This window comes from Saccopteryx leptura, chromosome 6 (assembly GCF_036850995.1).
Source record: "Saccopteryx leptura isolate mSacLep1 chromosome 6, mSacLep1_pri_phased_curated, whole genome shotgun sequence".
Taxonomy (NCBI): Eukaryota; Metazoa; Chordata; class Mammalia; order Chiroptera; family Emballonuridae; genus Saccopteryx; species Saccopteryx leptura.
The window spans coordinates 67,147,672-67,169,718 of record NC_089508.1 but is presented as its reverse complement, the minus strand read 5'-3'; the positions used below and the strand labels follow the sequence as shown (position 1 = coordinate 67,169,718).

Sequence of the window (22,047 nt, the reverse complement as noted above, 5' to 3'; positions counted from 1 at the left end):
AGTGAAGATCAAGGAACATGCTGTTTTTTTGTTTTTGTTTTTTTTAATTTTTTAAATTTTATTTATTCACTTTAGAGAGGAGAGAGAGAGAGAGGGAGAGAGAGAGAGAAAGAGAGAGAGAGAGAGAGAGGAGAGAGAGACAGGGGGGAGGAGCTAGAAGCATCAACTCCCATATGTGCCTTGACCAGGCAAGCCCAGGGTTTCGAACCGGCGACCTCAACATTTCCAGGTCGATGCTTTATCCACTGCACCATCACAGGTCAGACAACATGCTGACTCTTAATCTCTGTTCTGAGAGTCTAAACATTTCTGTTACTGAATCGTATCCTGTTGTTTTGCTGTTTCCAGAGTGCACTGTTTCTAGTACAGGTCAGAGAGGACCTAGATTCTCAACCGCTCAGAGCCTTCACCCTAGGGTACCTTGCTGTCTCTAACTCTGCATGTTTTTGTGTGTGTGTGTGACAGAGACAGAGTCAGAGAAAGGGACAGATAGGGACAGACAGGAAGGGAGAGAGATGAGAAGCATCAAGTCTTTGTTGTGACACTTTAGTTGTTCATTGATTGCTTTCTCATATGTGCCTTGACTTGGGGGGGGGGGCTGCAGTTGAGCCAGTGACCTCTTGTTCAAGCCAGCAACCTTTGGGCTCAAGCTAGTGACCATGGGGTCATATCTATGATCCAATGCTCAAGCCAGTGACCCCGCACTCAAGCCAGATGAGCCTGTGCCCTCAGGGTTTCAAACCTGGATCCTCTGTGGCCCAGTCTGATGCTCTATCCACTGCACCATTGCCTGGTCAGGCTAACTCTGCATATTTGTGTGTGTGTGTGTGTGTGTGTGTGTGTGTTTCCAAAGTTGGAAACGGGGAGGCAGTCAGACAGACTCCTGCATGTGCCCGATCGGGATCCACCCGGCATGCCCACCAGGGGGCGATACTCTGCCCATCTTGGGGCGTCGCTCTGCTGCAATCAGAGCCATTCTAGCGCCTGAGGCAGAGGCCACAGAGCCATCCTCAGTGCCCGGGCAAACTTTGCTCCAATGGAGCCTTGGCTGTGGGAGGAGAAGAGAGAGACAGAGAAGAAGGAGAGGGGAAGGGGTGGAAAAGCAGATGGGTGCTTCTTCTGTGTGCCCTGGCCAGGAATCGAACCCAGGACTCCTGCACGCCAGGCCGACGCTCTACCATTGAGCCAACCGGCCAGGGCCCTAACTCTGCATGTTTTTATAGCATATTCCTACAAGCGCAGACTCATTTGGCTTGAGTGTGGGCTCATCAGGTTGAGTGCGGGTCGCTGGTTTAAGTGTGGGATCATAGACATGACCCCATGATTTCTGGCTTGAGCCTAAGGTTGCTGGCTTGAGCAAGGGGTCACTCGCTCTGCTGTAGCGCTCCTGGTCAAGTCGCATATGAGAAAGCAATCAATGAACAACTAAGGTGCCGTAACAAAGAATTGATGCTTCCCATCTCTCTCCCTTCCTGTCTGTCCCTCTCTCTCTTAAAAAAAAAAAAAAAATTAATTAATTAATTAAAAAAGAATATAAGAGAATTTCACGAAGCCCAAATGTAGAATATACAGTTTGTCCTTTCGGTAACTCATTTAAACACAGCCTTGGGTATTAAAAAAAAAAAAAGACGACTGACTATTGCAAACTATGGCAAGGAGGTGGAGGCGGAACTAGAACTCTCATACACTGCTGCTGGGAATTAAAAATGGTACCACAACTTTGGAACATATACCTACAATACTAACCACAGTCCATTCCCAAGTAGTTACCCAAGCAAAATAATAATTTATCCCTACACAAAAACATGAATATTCATAGCAGCTTGATTTTTTTTTTGTATTTTTCTGAAGCTGGAAACGGGGAGAGACAGTCAGACAGACTCCCGCATGCGCCCGACCGGGATCCACCCGGCACTGGGCGATGCTCTGCCCACCAGGGGGCGATGCTCTGCCCCTCCGGGGCGTCGCTCTGCCACGACCAGAGCCATCTAGCGCCTGGGGCAGAGGCCAAGGAGCCATCCCCAGCGCCCGGGCCATCTTTGCTCCAATGGAGCCTTGGCTGCGGGAGGGGAAGAGACAGAGAGGAAGGAGGGGGGGGTGGGGAAGCAGATGGGCGCTTCTCCTATGTGCCCTGGCCGGGAATCGAACCTGGTTCCCCCGCACGCCAGGCCGACGCTCTACCGCTGAGCCAACCGGCCAGGGCCATAGCAGCTTGATTTTATAGCCTAAAACTAAAATGATCCAAATGTCCAGAATTAGGTGATTAATAAACAAACTGTGGTATATCAATATAACAGCAATAAAAAGAATGAATTCTTGATACACAGGACAACATGGATGACTTTAATGGTGAGTTAAAGAAACCCCTGACTAGCCTCCAAAGAGTAAATACTGAATGACTCTACTTACATAAACTTTTAGAAAATGCAAGCTATTTTATAGTGATAGAAATTACTAGGATTCTCCCATGTAGGAAAAAGTAATCCATTTCTAATGGTACTATTGTACTGGACTGAATTGAAGAGTTTCACAGGACAGATGATTGGGATGGATATGAACAAAGTTTTTGGAGTAAAAAATTCTAATTTATTTTCTTTTGCTATTGAGTTATATGAGTTCTTTATATATTTTGGATATTAATCCCTTATCAAAAAATTCTAAATGGTAGCAAGAAAAAATAACTAGCTTCAGAAATCAGATTTCTACTTGAGTGTTATTCTGGGTCAATGTGTTTGTACATTCCAACTAAAGCCCCACAAATAATGTCAAAACACCCAGATTTTGTAGGGTAAGGCTTTGCCCTGTTTCACAAAAAAGACAAATATGTAAGTTTAGTAATTCAAGTCTATCTTCTGCTCTTTTTAAAATTACGATAGAGACTCAAATGCATGAAGTAGAATAAATATCTTCAGTGATTTATTGGAGAAAGCATCTAGTGGTAATACATTATAAATTAAACAGGACCTGTAAGTTGAACAGTCTCAGAACTTCTGTTTTTCTTTTTAAGTCACATGAAAATGTATGCACATCTGCACAGAATTGTGTGAAAAGAACAGTGTGCTAATTTTTTTTTTTGAGAGAGAGAGATGGAAAGACAGGAAGGTAGATGAGAAGCATCAACTTGTAGTTGTGGCACTTTAGTTGTTCATTGATTGCTTCTCATACATGCCTTGACAGGGGTCTCAAGCTGACCTTGCACTCAAGCCAGCAACCTCAGGGTTTTGAACCTGGAAACTCAGTGACCCAGCTCGACACTTTATCTTCTGCGCCACCACCAGTCAGGCCAGTGTACTAATCTTTTAACCATCTTTCCTAATGTTTTCATATATCAAAGTTCTCTTTTCCCCTTATAGATGTTCTTGAAATTCAAAGGTTGCAGAGGATCTGATCTTCACAATGGCCTTACATAATTTTAAATTGATGACAAAAAAGAATAGAGAGGTCATTACCTCTGAACTGATACCTTGACAGTAACAAAGAACAGAGATCAACTTACCATAAAATATTTCCTTATTTAAAGGAACTTTGAAAGATAGTCTCAATATTAAAATATCAAACCACTATAACTCTGGGAAAGCTCTTTAAATTAAAAATACAAATTAAAATACTTTTTTAATAAAAATTCACCAATTAAAATTACTTTTAAAATGTGATTAACAGGTTTATGTTTAAGGTTGTTTCTAATTAATGACAAGTAAACCCATAATAATACACTTGGCTCCAAGTAGAAATATCCATATTAAATGAAGCAGCACACGTACCAGAGATCTTTAACCATTTCATTAAAAAAAAACCCAACTTACTATTTTAGAACAGATTTAGAGCTACAAGAAATTGCAAATATAGTACAAGACTTTACTTAGAGAAAGAAAGAGTGCGTGTGGGAAAAGAGAGAGAGAGAAGAGGGGGAGCAGGAGGCATCAACTCCCATATGCGCCTTGACCAGGCAAGCCTGGGGTTTTGAACCAGTGACCTCAGCATTCCTGGTCGATGCTTTATCCACTGCACAACCATAGGTCAGGCCCCACTTGATTTTTAAAGTCAACCTCATTGATTGTGAAGGAGCTACTATCAGCACACCATTATCTTTCCTGGATCCCAGAGCCAATTTTATCAGATAAAAAGGAAGTGAAGTCTATTCTGCAGCTAGAGGAACAGAAACCTCGATCCAACTTGATCTCCTCTAGGTCCTCTGTCTCCTCCTACAAGCTACCCAGTTCTTAGGTGTCACTGCTAACGATTCTCCCAATTCCACTTCTCATGAAAAAGAAAGGGAAGTGAAAAGAAAAAGAAGGTTATTTCCAGGCTTTGAAAAAATACAACCCATTTATTCATTTCCCTTTTATGAACAAATGATATAAATTATATTCTGGAGCCAGCTTAAGAAACTTCAATTCTTAAAATAGTGTCAAAAAACCAAAAAAACTTACCTCAAAATTTCCTAGGAGACTAAGACTTGTTATAGGTGGAGCACTAGAACTCAGAAATGGTTTTTCATGAATTTCTGGGTCATCTTCAATGTTTAAACATGGCTGAGGACTAATTCAAAACAAATTTTAAAAATTCAGCAAATGGACACATTAACCACAATATTTTCTAATTTACAATAAATTAAGATAATCTGATAAATTTTACTTAAATTCCCATAATGAAAAATTAATCTAACCAAATTTTCAGATATAAAATATCTAGTTTAACATTCCTGATTAGATTTAATAAAATGTAGTATCCTGGAAGGTTTCATGGTGGAATTTATAACATAACAGTGGCATCTACTGAAAATATACAATAATGCAGTCTCCTATATTGGTCTTTGTTTTCAGTTAAAAATGAGAATACAAAGGCAAAATTATGTAAATTAAGAATGACAGTATTATATGTCAATATGGAAAAAATGCTGAATTTTTTTTTTTTTTTGTATTTTTCTGAAGCTGGAAACGGGGAGAGACAGTCAGACAGACTCCCGCATGCGCCCGACCGGGATCCACCCGGCACGCCCACCAGGGGGCGATGCTCTGCCCCTCCAGGGCGTTGCTCTGCCGTGACCAGAGCCACTCTAGCGCCTGGGGCAGAGGCCAAGGAGCCATCCCCAGCGCCCGGGCCATCTTTGCTCCAATGGAGCCTTGGCTGCGGGAGGGGAAGAGAGAGACAGAGAGGAAGAAGGGGAGGTGGGGGGTGGAGAAGCAAATGGGCGCTTCTCCTATGTGCCCTGGCTGGGAATCGAACCCGGGTCCCCCGCACGCCAGGCAGATGCTCTACCGCTGAGCCAACCGGCCAGGGCCAAATGCTGATTTTTTTACAAAGGAATATAGAACAAAAAAGAGGTGAATGACCAAAAATATACAAACCCACTTAAGTGTTAAAACCAATGTTGAGTTTATTATGATGACCATGTATAGTATTAATTTCTCCCTAAGTCATTCTTAATAACTGTGTGTTTGAAATCACACTGAAAATGATAACCAATTGGAAAATAAGATCCTGTTAAACTTTTTATTTTTAGAACCAATATAATTTATTGTACAAAGTCAGAATTTTGTGTAATACTATTTCATATACACAAATGAATTTTAAGATAAATACCTTCTAGATGATAAGCCTTTCAGATGCACTAATGAGGAATCCAGATCAAAGCAACCTGACTGTGTCTTTCTTTGTGGAACCTAAGGTGAAAATAATCATTTGTGAAATTAATAAAGACTATAATTTTTTCTTGAATTGATAGAATACTTTTAAAATGAAAGCTAATTGTATCTTAAAAATAATAAACCTTCTCCTGTAACAGCTTACTTAAAATCATGCTCTTTATTACATATGGTTTTTATGTTCTTATTTTATTAACTACTATAGAAAAAACATGGTTAATAAAAGCACTTTTATTAGGTTTTGGTTGCTTTTATAAGAAGCAGAACCAGTGTTTTCTAAAACCAAATTTCATATGGAATCCCAATATATTAATAACATGTTTTTATTTTATATACTTCTGTATTTTGGGAGCAGAAATAAAAAATTTATAGCTTTAAAATAATTAAATGGCAATGTGAGCCTGGGGTCCAACCAGCTGTGTTGCTCCTTTGCCCATCACAATGCACATTTCCATGAACCCTGGGGCTTCACAGGAGACAGATTTAAAAAACACTACACTCGAGTTTGAAGCACCACTGAATACCACTTTACATTTGAGGCAAACCACTATCTAGCTCAAAATATCCTAAAAATGAAAGACCCAAGTGTAAATTAAAGGTAAAATCATATACAACATGCAAGTTAGAAGACCGATGTTTCTAGAATTAATATAAGTATGTCTAAGTATCTGAGTGATTAGTCTAACTGGTGACTAAGAAAAAACAGATGGTACTAAAGTCTAAACAACCTCAGTATTTTTGAGTTGTGCAAGTACACCATGCTATTTTTTACAGTCAGCACTTAATGTGCAATTTCAATTGTAAACTCTCATTCTTCAATTCTGGAAAGGTTTCTATATTAATTTCTTCTAATACTGCATTTTCCTATTCCACCTAGTGCTCCTTTTAGATTTCCTACTAGAATTATATTGAGCATCTCATTTTATCCTCCATGGCTTTCATATTTTACCATCTCTCTTCTATGTATTATTCTAAGTGCTTTTTAATATCTAATCCATTCACTGGATCTCTATTCAGCTAATTTAGTCCCTGTTTAATCCATCTGTATATGTATATGTATTACACGCGTATACATACTTTATATTATTCATATTTAGAATTTCCATTTAGTACTCTTTCAAATAAATCCTCATGTTCTTTCATCTTAATTCCCTGTCTACCTTCATTTATATCTTGGAACATTTTTTTTTTTTTTTCTGAGGCTGGAAACGGGGAGAGACAGTCAGACTCCTGCATGCGCCCGACCGGGATCCACCTGGCACGCCCTCCAGGGGGCAAGGCTCTGCCCACCAGGGGGCGATGCTCTGCCCCTCTGGGCGTTGCTCTGTTGCGACCAGAGCCACTCTAGCGCCTGGGGCAGAGGCCAAGGAGCCATCCCCAGTGCCCGGGCCATCTTTGCTCCAATGGAGCCTTGGCTGCGGGAGGGGAAGAGAGACAGAGAGAAAGGAAAGGGGGAGGGGTGGAGAAGCAGATGGGCGCTTCTCCTATGTGCCCTGGCCGGGAATCGAACCCGGGACTTCTGCACGCCAGGCCGACGCTCTACCACTGAGCCAACCGGCCAGGACTTGGAACATTTTTTTGACAGAGAGAAAAGGGAGAAAGAGAAGTAGCGACTCATTGTTCTATTTAGTTGTGCATCTATTAATTGTTTTTCATGCGTGCCCTGACTGGGGATTGAACTAGCAACCTTGGGTTTGAGTCAGTGTTCCGGGGATCAAACAAGCAATGTCAGCACTCCTGGACGACAATCTATCCACTGTACCACTGGTGAGGGCTATCTTGGAACATTTTAACAGAATTATTTTTTATTCTCTTTCAGGTTGCTCTGATAACAAAATGCCTAAACGTGAACTCTCCTACTTCTTACTCCTGCTGATTCTTTAAAAGAGCTTTGTAATGTTCTTCCTCTGAGATCATCTTCAGCAAGTTATTTATTCTGAAAATAAATCCTTCATACCACAGGTAATAGATGTGGGATAGTCTCACGTTTCTTCTGCCTGTACTCAATGAATTTCACAGTTTGCAATTTAGTTTATAGTTATTTCTTAGCTAGATGGCTCTGAACCTCAGTGCAAATTCAGAATTCCTATCATGGGTGGCTTAGGTCTAAGTAAAAATTCTTTTGAAGGCTTCTTTTCCTACCCACTATACACCTCCCTGTTGTACCCTTAAGTAAATAGGTGGATTTTTTTCCTCCTTTCCCATTTTTATAAGGGTAGTTTACCCATTTCTACATTTAAGAACAGTTTGGTTTCTAGATCCCAGCCTTGACTCCTGTCTAAGCAGGGGCATTAAATCCTAGCACTATCTTAAGCTCAGATATCCTAGAAAGCCATAATTTGCCCAAGTTAGCTGTCAGAGGTTTACCCTTCTTGCTCTTATACTGTATTATATATTTACAAGTTGTGTTATGTTTTATCCAGGATTTCTGTGTTTGGGAAGGAGGAAAGGGATCTTCCTTTATCAACACAGTCCACCCTACCGAACAGAAGTCATAGTATTTTCTGATACTGATAAATGATTTACAAACATTTTATTTTATTATTTTTAAATTTTATTCATTCATTTGAGAGAGGCAGGGGAAGAAGGGAGGGAGGGAGAGGGAGAGAGAGAGAGGCAGGCAAGAAGCATCAACTCCAATATGTGCACTGATCTGGCAAGCCCAGGGGTTCAAACCGGTGACCTCAGTGTTCCAGGTCAATGTTTTATCCACTGCACCACCACAGATCAGGTTGCAAACATTTTAGATATTTTCAAATTCTAAATACGAGATCAGAGAAAAATACTTACAGGACTTGAAAGAAGAGGCAATCCAGTTCGAGGATGAAAGGCTCTGGTTGAGGTTCCGTCCAAAGAATGAAAATTATGTTTCCGCCAGACATTTGAATGTTTTAATGGTATAGTCCTCAGCTAGGAAAAGAATTAGATTTTAATGGTAATATTTTTTGGTCTTAGACTTATTTCTAATATGTACTATAGTATTACATCCTTGGTGGTGAAGCTAATGATCTATGTATCTGTATCTCTATATATACAAACATATGTAAACATTAAGATAACTGAGGTCACTGGTTCAAAACCCAGGGCTTGCCTCGTCAAGGCACATATGACAAGCAACAAGCAAGCAACAAACAACTAAAGTGAAGCAACTATGAGTTGATAGTTCACACTCCCCTCTCCTTCTGTAAATCAATAATATAAAATCTTATAAAAAAAGTATGTTCAAATGCTTTATCAGCATATAGTCATATTTATAAAGAATTCTAGCTAATGTTTGATTCTTTTCATTTGTGAAAAGATAAACTACTCACAGGTAAGAAAAAATAGCATAATAAAAAAACTGTCAATATTAAGAGGCATTCTTTGAGAATACAATTTGGTGGGGCATAATACAGCAATAAAATAAGCATAAATTTCAAAATATATGTAATACAGTCACAGTATCAAGTTTTTTGAAGTAATATAGAAAATAGGGCTAATTTGTAAAAAATTTAGACAAGTTTATAACCGAAGATCAGAAATTCATAAACACACATGAATAAAAATCAGGAAAGACTAATTTGGGCCCTAGCTCTTCCATTTACTGGTCTTGTGACCTTGGACATGTTACCTAACCTCCCCATGCCTAAGGTCCTCATTTGTAAACTGGAGTTAATAATAGAATATAACATCTCATAGTGAAGTGGAAGGGTTAACTAAGTCCATGCAGGTAAAACATTCGGAAGAGTGCCTGGGCACAGAGTAAATATTTATGATTAGATTTTTAACAAGTACATGAAAAACGAATCTTAGTGGCTTGAAAAATACCAGTCACAGTAAGCTTCCCTATGAGGGTCCAGAAAGGATCGTGAACAAGCTGATTTCTTAAGGCCAGGGTAGGTTTTGGTGACAACTATAGTTTTAAGATATTAGAAACTACCATTTGATTTAACCCATATTTTAGAGAAATAAAATCGTTTGTTAAAAAAATATAAATTAGAACCATGGCACAATTTTAAAACTCTAATAATGTCCAGCAAAACAAATCTGAGTGATAAAGAAGATAAACTTGACTCAGGTTTGAATCAAGTTTTCCATATAATTAAGATATAAATTTGTAATACTACTTATCGAAATACATAAAATTTGAGCCTAATAATAATATTCTAAAGCTTAAAAGTGGTTTGGTGGAAAGTCAAATAAAATGGAAATACATATCTTTTATTTACATAGTGCATTAAAGGTTTATAGAACAGGTATTTTAAATCCATTATTTGATTGTCACTATAACTCTGAAATAGGCAAAACAGACTTGTTATTCTCATTTTAAAATTAAGGAGACTAAGGTTTTTGAAGTTATGTGACCTATTCAAGGACCAAATAGTGAAGTCACACCTAGAACCCAGGCATTTTGACCAACAGCCTCGTGACTTCAATATAGATATTCCTAAAATCCTTAGCTACACAGTGGCTTAGCACAGTGGGCACACTATCATTGTGTGATACACTGCCAGAACAACTAATAAACAATACGTTAAGTGAAAAGAAATTTTATTTTTGAGTCCTATTTATTCTCCATCAACTGTTCACAACATTAAAATCAACAAAAAAGGGCAACAGGAAGAATTTACCTAGCATTTACTTTTTTGTGTGTGTGACAGAGACAGAGAGTGGGACTGATAGGGACAGATGGAAGGGAGAGATGAGAAGCATCAATCTTCGTTGTGGCATCTGAGTTGTTTGTTGACTGCTTTTTCGTATGTGCCTTGACCGGGGGCTACAGCAGACTGAGTGACCCCTTGCTCAAGCCAGTGACAGATAGGGACAGACAGACAGGAAGGGAGAGAGGTGAGAAGCATCAACCTTCGTTGTGGCACTTCAGTTGTTCATTGACTGATTTCTGACATGTGCCCTGACCGGGGGACCAAGCGACCCACTGCTGAAGCCAGCAATCCTGGGCTCAAGCTGATGAGCCCGCACTCAAGCCAGTAACCTCAGGGCTTTGAACCTGGGTCCTCCGCGTCCCAGTCTGACGCTCCATCCACTACGCCACTGCCTGGTTAGGCATCTAGCATTTACTTTTAAGTGAGCAGTTATTTGCAAGGATATTAATACCAGTTCTGTAGCAGATTATTCATTATCAGACTTTTTATTCTACAGATAATGGGCACCTTGGGCCTTTATAACTAGACGCCCTATATCAAAAATCAAACCATAACTTGTTTAATAATTATATTTGAGCCTGACCTGTGGTGGCACAGTGGATAAAGTGTCGACCTGCAATCCTGAGGTTGCCGGTTTGAAACCCCTGGCTTGCTCAGTCAAGGCACATAATGGTCAGAGCAAATATGAGAAGCAACTACTATGAGATGATGCTTCCCTCTCTTCCCGCAACTCTCTGTCTCATCTACAATCAATAAACAAAATCTTAAAAAAAAAAGAGAGTAGATATTACGTACCAATACCTCTGTAGGTTTCAGTCGTTCACACGTAGACACACAGTCTTTTATAGTCTTTCTCTGAGAACAGTTTTGAAATTTTTCATCAATCGGATCTTCTTTCTTATCCTGTTCATTTTTTAATTGGCATGGTTTTTTGAACTTGAAATCTTCATCTTTACTGAGATAATTTTCAATACTATTAAGTTGCATATTTTGCTCACATGTTGAGGGCCTTTTTGAGTCTTTATTTGAGCACTTATTTTCATGTTTGTTCAAATATCCAGACATTTCCAACATAGTAACTTTTATTTTTGAGTCATTATTTTTGGAATTATCAAATTGGTGATTGTTAAAAGATTCTGGATTACAGTTTTCATTTTTTATTTTTTCCTTATACTTATTTGTGCAAATCTGTTTGTCAATACTATTGCAATCTAAATATTGTTTATTAATTCCATTGTTAATTTCATACTCTTTAAATTGACATTCAGAAAGTGTATTTTCCAATCTGATTGTCAAATCCAAGTTATTTTCTTTACAATCAGACATATTTGAGGGCGCTAATAAACTAGTGGCTTTGTTCTGTATCCCCTGAAATGTACTTTGGATGACTTCACTAGGATTGTCCTGACATAGCTCTCTTCTTATCTGAGGTTTCAAAGGGGACTTGACTTTACTACTGCATTTAAAAGAACAAAAAGATTTAGCAGGTATTAAGTATTCCCCTTCACTGCAGTCTTCTAACAAGGAAAATTTTGTATTAGAAATAAAAACAGAGGCATCATCCCTGTTTTTCTTCAACAAAGTTTTGTCTTCATATGAACTCTTAAACACTTTTGAAGGAACCAAAGTAGAGTCATGGATGTTCAATGATTGCCGGGGCATATGTGAAGCCGTTGGATCAATATGCTCCAAGTGCTGGGCAATCCTTGCAATAACATCTTGCCGCTCCTGGAGTAACGAGCCTATTAGAGGGTTAGTCTCACCAACCGACTGATGAGAATAAAGATGATTAGAAGTGCAAGTTTCACTTCGAGGAATTTCTGGTTGGGTTTTCCCCTCATTGATGTCTGCTGAGGAGGTAAGCTCTGCATTACCAGACGAAATGGAGAACATTTCTTTACATTTTCTCACATTTTCATTTTCTTGTGAAACCTGGAAAAGTTTTGAATTAAGTGAACTAGACTCTTGGGTATTAAATGCATATCCAGAAACATGTGAACTGCTTGGATCACAATGAATCAAATGCTGAGCGATTCTTGCAATAACTTCTTGTCGATCTTGAATTAAAGAGTCTATTAAAGGATTAGTCTCACCAATGGACTGCCAGGAACTCTGGCGACTAGAGACACTGGAATCAATCATTGAAAATGATTTTAAAGTTCTCACTGATGTTTCATGTGACTTTTTATCTCCTGTACCACTGAAGCCCAGAATATTGGCCTGACAAGTTCCACACTCAGATTTACTGCCAATGCCTGGATATAGTTTGCCATTTTTGACAGCTGCACTATATTCAGGAGGTGTGCCATTTTTTACATGTAATACATTTTCTGGTGCCATAGTCCAGGTTTGTTTGCTACATAGACGCTGTGAACTGTTTGTACTACACTGTTCTGCTTCATTAGAATTGCGGTGTTGATGGGCTTTAAGTTCATGTTCTTGAATTTTTTTCTCATAAAGTCCAATACTTGTGTGAATACTACACGTCAAAACTGGGTAATTAGATTGTCTGGGCAAAGATTGAACGCTGACTTTCAAGGCCACATTGTGAGAAACATTGGGAACAGGAAACACATGTTCGATTGGAGTCTGTGAAAAATTCCACTGCAGGTCTACATCAGCAGAACTGATTCTAGAATCACACAGAAAAATATGTAATCATTGGGTTATGAAACATGTATCATTATTGTATATTATTAAAACATTTTTAAACAAGTGCTTATCCTTGTTTGCATTAATTACTATTGGGTTTTACTTTGAGCTGTTTTGCCTTATATGTCATTCTGATAAAACCAACATAAGAAGTACAGTAGATTATGCTTGGAATAGAAATGATCTTCTTTTAAGAACACTGGACCACTTAAGCATTAAAGCTCAAAAACATTATAATTTAAAATCATTTGTCAAAACAGAAAAAAAGGACTTTGTATTTACCAACAAATTCACGATTCAGCTAATTCTATGCAAGGTAACTAAGATATCTCATGTCCACCTGCACAGAGAGACAAACAACTGCTCAGCAGTTTATGTGCTTAGTTATCAAAATGCCAAAAAATTAAGTCAGTCTGCTATTATGGAAGTTCTGCAGCCCAGAAAGTTTTCTACTTTATTTACAATGGCAGCACTAAGTCCATTGTTGGTTCTACAAAGTAAGCATAAAAGTTTCCTGAAAACTAGTATGCACCAAATTTAACCCAAGAAACAAAAGTTCATACTGATTTACCCCTACACTTCTCTAACTTGTTTTGGGAAAAATGTCAATAAATTTTATTCACTTATATGAGAAATGAAGGAAATAAAATACATAAAAGGTACCTAACCAAGTAGCTGACGAATGTAGTTGAATACACACCATCCTTTTTGTGTCTACACATACCTGTAAAGAATATTTCGTGGAATAGCACCATGAGAAACACTCAGCCAAGCACTTAACTGAGAAAAAAACACAAATGAGCGGACAGCCAATAGGAGAGTCTTCTCTTCAATAAATCGATCACCATTCCTAAGGAAAGTTAAAAAAAACAACCCATCATCTAATTGTCAGCAGGTACAAAATAACTGAATTTTGGAAAGACAGAAGCTGAACATATCACTCAGAATGCCTGCTTTCAAGAACATAGGAATTAGATTTACCGATGTCACTTAAAGTCACATCAGTACTAAATATCTGTATTTTACTATACAGAGAGATTCTAAGATAGAATATAGTATTAAAATAATCTATAGAAAGTAATGGAAAACTTGATTTACCAAGAACAATTTTGAACTCAGTTATATAACTTACTGTCGAGGAACTGGCTCCAATATCCATCTTTCTAATAATAATGCATCTTGCTTAATTGCGGGATCATTGAGATCGATCCCGTCTGTGGTAGGCCCATCATCGCTATAACAGCAGTCTGGTAGTAGCATCACTTCCACCATGATTGGAAGGTTATTCTTCCACAACAATGTGACCTCAGACCTGGTTCGTCTGGCTTGGCGACACTTAGAGAAAATGAATATAAGCAAAATGTCTCAATAATCCCTGCAATTTTGTATTTTAACTTGAAAATTATTTTAAAGTATACATTTGTACAAGAAATGAGCCATCAATTACAGAACCTGCTTTGACTTGTCAATTTAGGTTTCCTCATTAAATAATGGATTTATACTAGTGAGCTCTGAAATGCAAGGATTAGTACTGAACAACATTTATTTATTTATTTTTTTTCTTTTTTTTTTTCTTTTCATTTTTTCTGAAGCTGGAAACAGGGAGAGACAGTCTGACAGACTCCCGCATGCGCCCGACCGGGATCCACCCGGCACGCCCACCAGGGGCGACGCTCTGCCCACCAGGGGGCGATGCTCTGCCCATCCTGGGCGTCGCCATGTTGCGACCAGAGCCACTCTAGCGCCTGAGGCAGAGGCCACAGAGCCATCCCCAGCGCCCGGGCCATCTTTGCTCCAATGGAGCCTTGGCTGCGGGAGGGGAAGAGAGAGACAGAGAGGAAAGCGCGGCGGAGGGGTGGAGAAGCAAATGGGCGCTTCTCCTGTGTGCCCTGGCCGGGAATCGAACCCGGGTCCTCCGCACGCTAGGCCGATGCTCTACCACTGAGCCAACCGGCCAGGGCCTGAACAACATTTATAATGCAGATTTTCTTGGGAGGGGGGATATCTTTGCTCTAGTTCGAGCGGCCCAGCATTGCCTATTTTGTTAATTACATCATCATTACAGAAGAAAGATTCATTTTCAATGAAGACCAAAATATTGAAAACTCACTGTCATTAAATGCTTAATATATACAAGATTTTAAAAGTTTAAAATTTTGGACTACATTTTATTAACTGGGAGGAAAATCCTTACAGCAAATTATACAGTATTTACCAAAATAAATTTTTTATTTTTTTATTTTTCTGAAGCTGGAAACGGGGAGGCAGTCAGACTCCTGCATGCGCCCGACCGGGATCCACCCGGCATGCCCACCAGGGGGTGATGCTCTGCCCATCTGGGGCATTGCTCTGTTGCAACCAGAGCTATTCTAGTGCCTGAGGCAGAGGCTACAGAGCCATCCTCAGCGCCTGGGGACAACTTTGCTCCAATGGAGCCTTGGCTGCAGGAGGGGAAGAGAGAGAGAGAGAGGAAGGAGAGGGGGAAGGGTGAAGAAGCAGATGGGAGCTTCTCCTGTGTGCCCTGACCGGCAATTGAACCTGGGACTCCTGCACGCCAGGCAAAATAAATATTTTTAATAGTATTTTATACCAACACATTATGATAGCAAAATGTATCTGCCCATTAAAAAAAAAAGAAATATAAAGGGAAATTGGTTAATGTGAGGAAAAAATTATTAACATCAATCGCAATAAATAAGAACATAAAATTGATGAGTCAGGGCTGAAATTCAAAATAAAAAAAGTTGAATAACAGCAGCACATTTAATTTTTTTTATTAGAGAGACAGAGAGAGGGAGAGAGGGAAGAGAGAGATGAGAAACATCAACTCATAGTTGTGGCACTTTAGTTCTTCATTGCTTCTCATATTGCCTTGACTGGGGAGCTCCAGCCAAGCCACTGATCCTGGCTCAAGCCAGCGACCATGGGATCATGTCGACGATCCCATGAGCTAGAGAGCTTGGGGTTTCGAACCTGAGACCTCAGCGTCCCAGGAAATACTTTATCCACTGTGCCACCACTGGTCAGGCAGTACATGTAACCTGAAATCTGGTGTGTGAGAAGAAACATATGACGTTGGCTGCTCACCTGCCTGCTGATCAGCTACTACTAGCGTGACTTCAAGAACCTTAAGACCAAAAGTTGCCTGACCAGGCAGTGGTGCAGTGGATAGAGCATAAGACTGGGATGCAGAGGACCCAGTTTCAAACCCTGAGGTCACCGGCTTGTGCACAGACTCATTGGCTTGAGCATGGGCTCACCAGCTTGAGCCCAAAGTCGCTGGCTTGAGCAAGTGGTCACTTGCTCTGCTGAAGCCCCCCCAGTCAAGGCACATATGAGAAAGCAATCAGTGAACAACTAAGGTGCCACAACAAAGAATTGATGCTTCTTATCTCTCTCCCTTCCTGTCCCTCTCTCTGACTCTGTCTCTGTTTAAAAAAAAAAAAAGAACAAAGGTTATTTAGTTAAGGTCCAGGATTAGGATTTTTTCTTTATGATTGTGACTTTATATTCAAATGTGGGTATTATAATTGCAGTGTAACAAAGGTGATGACAGAGCCCTGGCCGAACAACTCAATTGGTTAATGTCATCCAGATAAATCAAGGTTGCGAGTTTGATCTCTGGTCAAGGCACATATAAAAATCAACCAATGAATGCATAAATAAGCGGAACAACAAATCCATGTTTCTTTCTCTCTCTCTAAAAATCAATTTATTTTATTTTTTAAGGTTTATTTTTATTTTTTATTAATTTTAGTAGAAGAGAACGGGATAGAGAGATAGGAACATTAATCTGTTTCTGTATGTTCTCTGACCGGGGATCGAACTGGCAACTTCTATGCCTTGGGATGATGCTCCAACCAACCAAGCTATCCAGCCAAGGCTAAAGTTCAATTTAAAAAAAATTAAAAGAGAAAAACAAAGTGATGACAGAATTTATACAGTTTATATCAGGGGTCGGGAACCTTTTTGGCTGAGAGAGCCATGAATGCCACATATTTTAAAATGTAATTCCGCGAGAGCCATACAATATATTTAACACTAAATACAAGTAAACGTGTGTGTTTTATGTAAGACCAACACTTTTAAAGTTCAGTAAGTCTCTGAATTCTTTTTAATAACATTGTTATGCTGTTGCTAACCAGTGATGAATAAAGTACTTCTTACCATTAATGCGACTTCTGGTGCTGCATGGTTTTGCTGATGGCTTTGTAGTCTGGTTGATACGTGGTGAGGTTAAGCTTCAAGCAGGCATTGAGACTTACATCTGTTAAACGTGATCACAGGTTGGTCTTAACGTTCTTTAGATGTGAGAAATACTGCTCACATGCACACATAGAGCCAAACATTGTCCATACAGCACATGCTGCAGTGTGTGATAAGTGACAGGAAATGCGTTCCAAGTTTTGACAATCAGCTGGTCTGCGGGTTGAAGTATTTTCATTTCTCCCCACTTGTGTTTGCTCACCAACTCTGCTTGCTGTTCTGCAGGTCTTTCCAAATCTTCATTCAGTGACTTGAACTTATTCACCCACATGTCTGAGGCCTTCAGGTCAGCAGCTTGTAGCTCAAAATCTCTGAAGGAGACACCGGGGATGTAACTCAGGTCGGCGCTGTCCAGTGCACACTCGTGTGGATGGATGATGAACTTAAAAAGACGAGTGCACTCACGAAATTCTCCAAAGCGCGCTTTGAATGACTACGGGAGATTAGATGTGAAGCCCGCTAGCTGCTGGAGATCAAGATGTTGAGCAGGGTCACTTGCTGTGCATGCATCTTTAAACTCTCCCAGTTTTTCAAAGTGTAGTAAATGACCTGTTTCAATGTCAGAGATGAAGAGTTCCAGCTTGTTTTCAAATGCAAACACTGCTTGTTGAAGGGATAAGACTGTATTTCCAACGCCTTGCGTTTTCACATTGAGCTGGTTCAGATGTTCAGTCATGTCCACGAGATAGTAGAACTTCAGGAGCCACTCAGTGTTAGCTAACTCAGGATGCTTGACATTTTCCAGTTCAAGAAAAGTCTGGATTTCGCTCAAACAATCCATGAAATGGCTGAGCACCTTCCCTCTTGACAACCAATACACATTGCTGTGCAGAAGCAGAACAGGATAATAATTCCCAACTTCATCCAGCAGTGTTTTAAACTGGCGATCATTTAAAGGTCGGGCAACAATAAAGTTGACCACCCAAATGACCAGCGATATCACCTCACCAAGCTGCTCGCCACACATCTGAGCACAAAGCACATCCTGATGTAGGACTCAGTGAAAACTTAGGATGGGTCTCTTTTCATGTTCACAAATAAGTGCTACAAATCCTCTGTTTTTCCCCACCATACACGGAGCACCATCAGTACACACTGAAATAAGTTTATCTATTGGTAGATTTTTTTCTTTAGTAAACTCAGTGAAAGACTTGAATAAATCCTCCCCTCTTGTTGTCTCTTTCATAGGCAAAACAGCAAGACTTTCCTCACGTAGTGTGTAACTGACAGCATACCTTGCAATCACGCTGAACTGGGATAAATGGCTTACATCTGTTGATTCATTGAAAGCGAGAGAAAAGAATGGTGCTGCATTTATGTCCTTCACTTGTGTTGCCTCAATCTGATTTGCATTCATGATGGTACGATCGTGAACAGTTCTTTTTTTTTTTATTTAAAATTTTTTTTTACAGACATAGAGCAAGAGTCAGAGAGAGGGATAGACAGGGACAGACAGACTGGAACAGAGAGATGAGAAGCATCAATCACTAGTTTTTCATTGCGCACTGCAACACCTTAGTTGTTCATTGATTGCTTTCTCATATGTGCCTTGACCACGGGCCTTCAGCAGACTGAGTAACCCCTTGCTCAAGCCAGCAACCTTGGGTCCAAGCTGGTGAGCTTTGCTCAAACCAGATGAGCTCGCACTCAAGGTGGCAACCTCAGGGTCTTGAACCTGGGTCCTCAGCATCCCAGTCCGACACTCTATCCACTGCACCACCTCCTGGTCAGGCTCGTGAACAGTTCTTGCTGACAGGCATGTCTTTTATTCGTTTGCTTATCTTGTCTTTATCCGAAAAGTCGTCAAAAAGTTCTTTGGCAACATCAAGCATGAATGTTTTGGCATACTCCCCGTCTGTGAATGGCTTTCTGTTTCTCACAATTGCTAAAGCACCAGCAAAGCTAGCCAAATTCCAGGCACCTTGTTGGGTCCAAACACAGAGTTGCTGCTGACTAGCTTGCACTCTGCACAGTAGCTCTTCACATGCTTTCTTCCTGCTGTACCTGGCTGGATATTTAATTGCAAATGTAGTATGGTGTGTGTCAAGGTGCTGCTTTTTATTTGACCATTTCATCGATGCAATTTTATCATTGCATATTAGACATACTGCAGAACCTGCTCTCTCCACAACAGCGAATTTCTCTGTCCATTCCTGCTGAAAAGTATGATACTCCTCTTTTTTTCTTTTAGCCATCTTCTTCGTCAAAAGGGTTTCTGCAATTAGCTAGCTGACTACTTGATTAAAAGGAGGGAAGTTTACTTCCTGACCTCACAACGACTTGTGTACATTACGCATTATCCAATAAAAATTTGGTGTTGTCCCAGAGGACAGCTGTGATTGGCTCTAGCCACCCGCAACCATGAACATGAGCGGTAGGAAATGGATTGTAATACATGAGAATGTTTTATATTTTTATTTATATATATATATTTTTAAAATAAATTTTTATTAATGTTAATGGGATGACATTAATAAATCAGGGTACATATATTCAAAGAAAACATGTCCAGGTTATCATCATTAAATTATGTTGCATACCCCTCGCCCAGAGACAGATTGTATATTTTTAACATTATTTTTTTATTAAAGATTTGTCTGTGAGCCAGATGTAGCATCAAAAGAGCCACATCTGGCTCGTGAGCCATAGGTTTCCGACCCCTGGTTTATATAAAAGATAAATAAAAAGCATTCAGTACACGATTCTTACCTGGGCCAACTTGTCACTACATTCATGTTTGGTAGTTCCTGGGTAACAGGACTGTGCTGGAGGGCAGTGGAAACTTTCTGAGCGACCTTTCACAGAACATTCTGGTGTCCGTCCTTCTGTTATTAACAAGGCCAAAGAGACCAAAAACTCCTCTGCATCATACTCAAAATATTCATCTAGGGTATCTGGTATTAAAAAAAAGAAAAAAAAAGAGCCCTCACTTTAATGTACTTTTGATAAAACTCATCTTTTATGCCTAAAAAACCACCACATCCCATATTAAAGTATATTCACCAACAAAGAGTAAAAACAATTAAAATGAGGCAATTAAAATACAGTAAACTCTTGATTTACAAGGTACTCAGAGTCAGGAGATGATGAATAATTCAAAATTCAAGTTAAGACAAAGTTGGTGAAAATTTAAGCATAAAAAGCTTTATGTAAACTTCAGTTAAAATACTGCCGATTTAGGAATACATTTTTAACCCTATGTATAAATTATGTTTTTGGATGTCATGTACAACAGTTTTCACACAAAACTTCACCAATAGCCAAAGGTTAAAATGTTTTATGATGTCATTATTTTTAGCAAAGTCGTTTTGTTACCATTATTAAAAATTAGAAAAAGATGAAGCCTTAGCTGGTTGGAGCACCATCCTCATATGCCAAAGTTGCGTAATCAGTCCCAGATCAGGGCACATGCAAGAGTCAACCAATGAATGCATAAATGAGTGGAACAACAAATTGATGTTTCTCTCCACCCCCCTTCTCTCTCTCAAATCAATCAATCAAAAATTTTTTAAAAGAGAAAAAGATGCAGATTCTTTCCCTATTCTTCGTGTGTGGGTGTGTGTGTGGCAGAGACAGAGAGAGTCAGAGAGAGGGACAGATAGGGTCAGACAGACAGGAAGGGACAGAGATGAGAAAAATCATTTCTTCATTGCGGTCCCTTAGTTGTTCATTGATTAATTTCTCATATGTGCCTTGACGGGGGGGCTACAGCAGACTGAGTGACCCCTTGCTCAAGCTAGCAACCTTGGGTCCAAGCTGGTGAGCCTTGCTCAAACCAGATGAGCCTGGCGACCTTGGGGTCTCGAACCTGGGTCGTCCACATCCCACTCCGACGCTCTATCCATTGTGCCACCGCCTGGTCAGGCTTATTCTCCCTTCTCCGACTTAACTAGCTCCTTGTTCTCACAGCCCTAATTGTGTGATATGAACATTCATAACCATGGGGTCCTTCTCTGCCATTCTTATACAGTAGTAGTTTCAGAGGGAGAAATGCTATAATTATCCAGCAGGAGATGTAGGCCTGAATTGCAATATATTTGTATATGAATTGTGATATTTTTTGGTTACTATGCAGTTCCAAACAATCTACCCTGCAGATATTTTCACTGATTTATAGTAATTTTTAAATTTCTCACAAATGCTCTAATTTTTAAAATAGTTTATTTTCAAAAATTTTAACCTATTACACAAGTTGAACATGCATGCACATATACACACACAAAGTTCAGTTTGTTATGCAACTCAATTAAGCAAAAACACTTTAAGTACCTACTATACTGTATTAGATCACGGGGAACATAATTATACTTTATATAGCTCCTAATCTCAAAGGGTTTATGATTCAGAGATGATATTAAAAACAAACAGAACACTGTAACATTTAATATCAATATATTCCAAAGAAGTGCAGGTAACAGTGGTAAATTTTTACAAAAGAGGTTGTTGTTGAGTAGAACCATGAAAGAGAAAGTACAACTTGAGTGTAAAATTTGTATAGAGAAAATGTGGAAAAGGCAAGACTGGACCTAGACTGTGACCAGCCTTGACAGGCAGAATGAAGAATGCCTATCAGGAAGGCTCATCAGAAAAGGAGGAGCCTTGGAATCCAACTCTATTGAGCTGTTATTTTAAGACCATTATTATTTTTTTAAATTTATTTATTGATTTTAGACAGGGAGGAAGGTAGAGAGACACAGAAATATTGATCTGTCTTTGTATGTGTATGTTTGGTCCCAAACTGGGACGAGGACTGAACCTACAATGTTGTCGTATTGGGATGATGCTCTAACCCAGGGGTAGTCAACCTTTTTATACCTACCGTCCACTTTTGTATCTGTTAG

General features: G+C 39.5%; 1 protein-coding gene across 6 annotated transcripts in view; it reads right to left on the bottom strand.

The window, feature by feature from the left end:
* The window catches only part of ATOSA (atos homolog A), a 111,688-nt gene that overhangs the window by 19,879 nt on the left and 69,762 nt on the right, over window positions 1-22,047 (bottom strand). For all 6 annotated transcript variants that reach the window (XR_010751992.1, XM_066387970.1, XM_066387969.1 and 3 more), the window contains 7 exons: window positions 19,916-20,100; window positions 14,073-14,275; window positions 13,665-13,790; window positions 11,084-12,920; window positions 8,436-8,555; window positions 5,584-5,663; window positions 4,431-4,539 (listed from right to left, as the gene is read on the bottom strand). Coding sequence is in view for 5 of the 6 variants with exons in the window: in XM_066387969.1 (XP_066244066.1) it covers window positions 4,431-4,539; window positions 5,584-5,663; window positions 8,436-8,555; window positions 11,084-12,920; window positions 13,665-13,790; window positions 14,073-14,275; window positions 19,916-20,100 (2,660 nt within the window). In the remaining variant the exon portion in view is untranslated. The remainder of the gene's footprint in view (window positions 1-4,430; window positions 4,540-5,583; window positions 5,664-8,435; window positions 8,556-11,083; window positions 12,921-13,664; window positions 13,791-14,072; window positions 14,276-19,915; window positions 20,101-22,047) is intronic.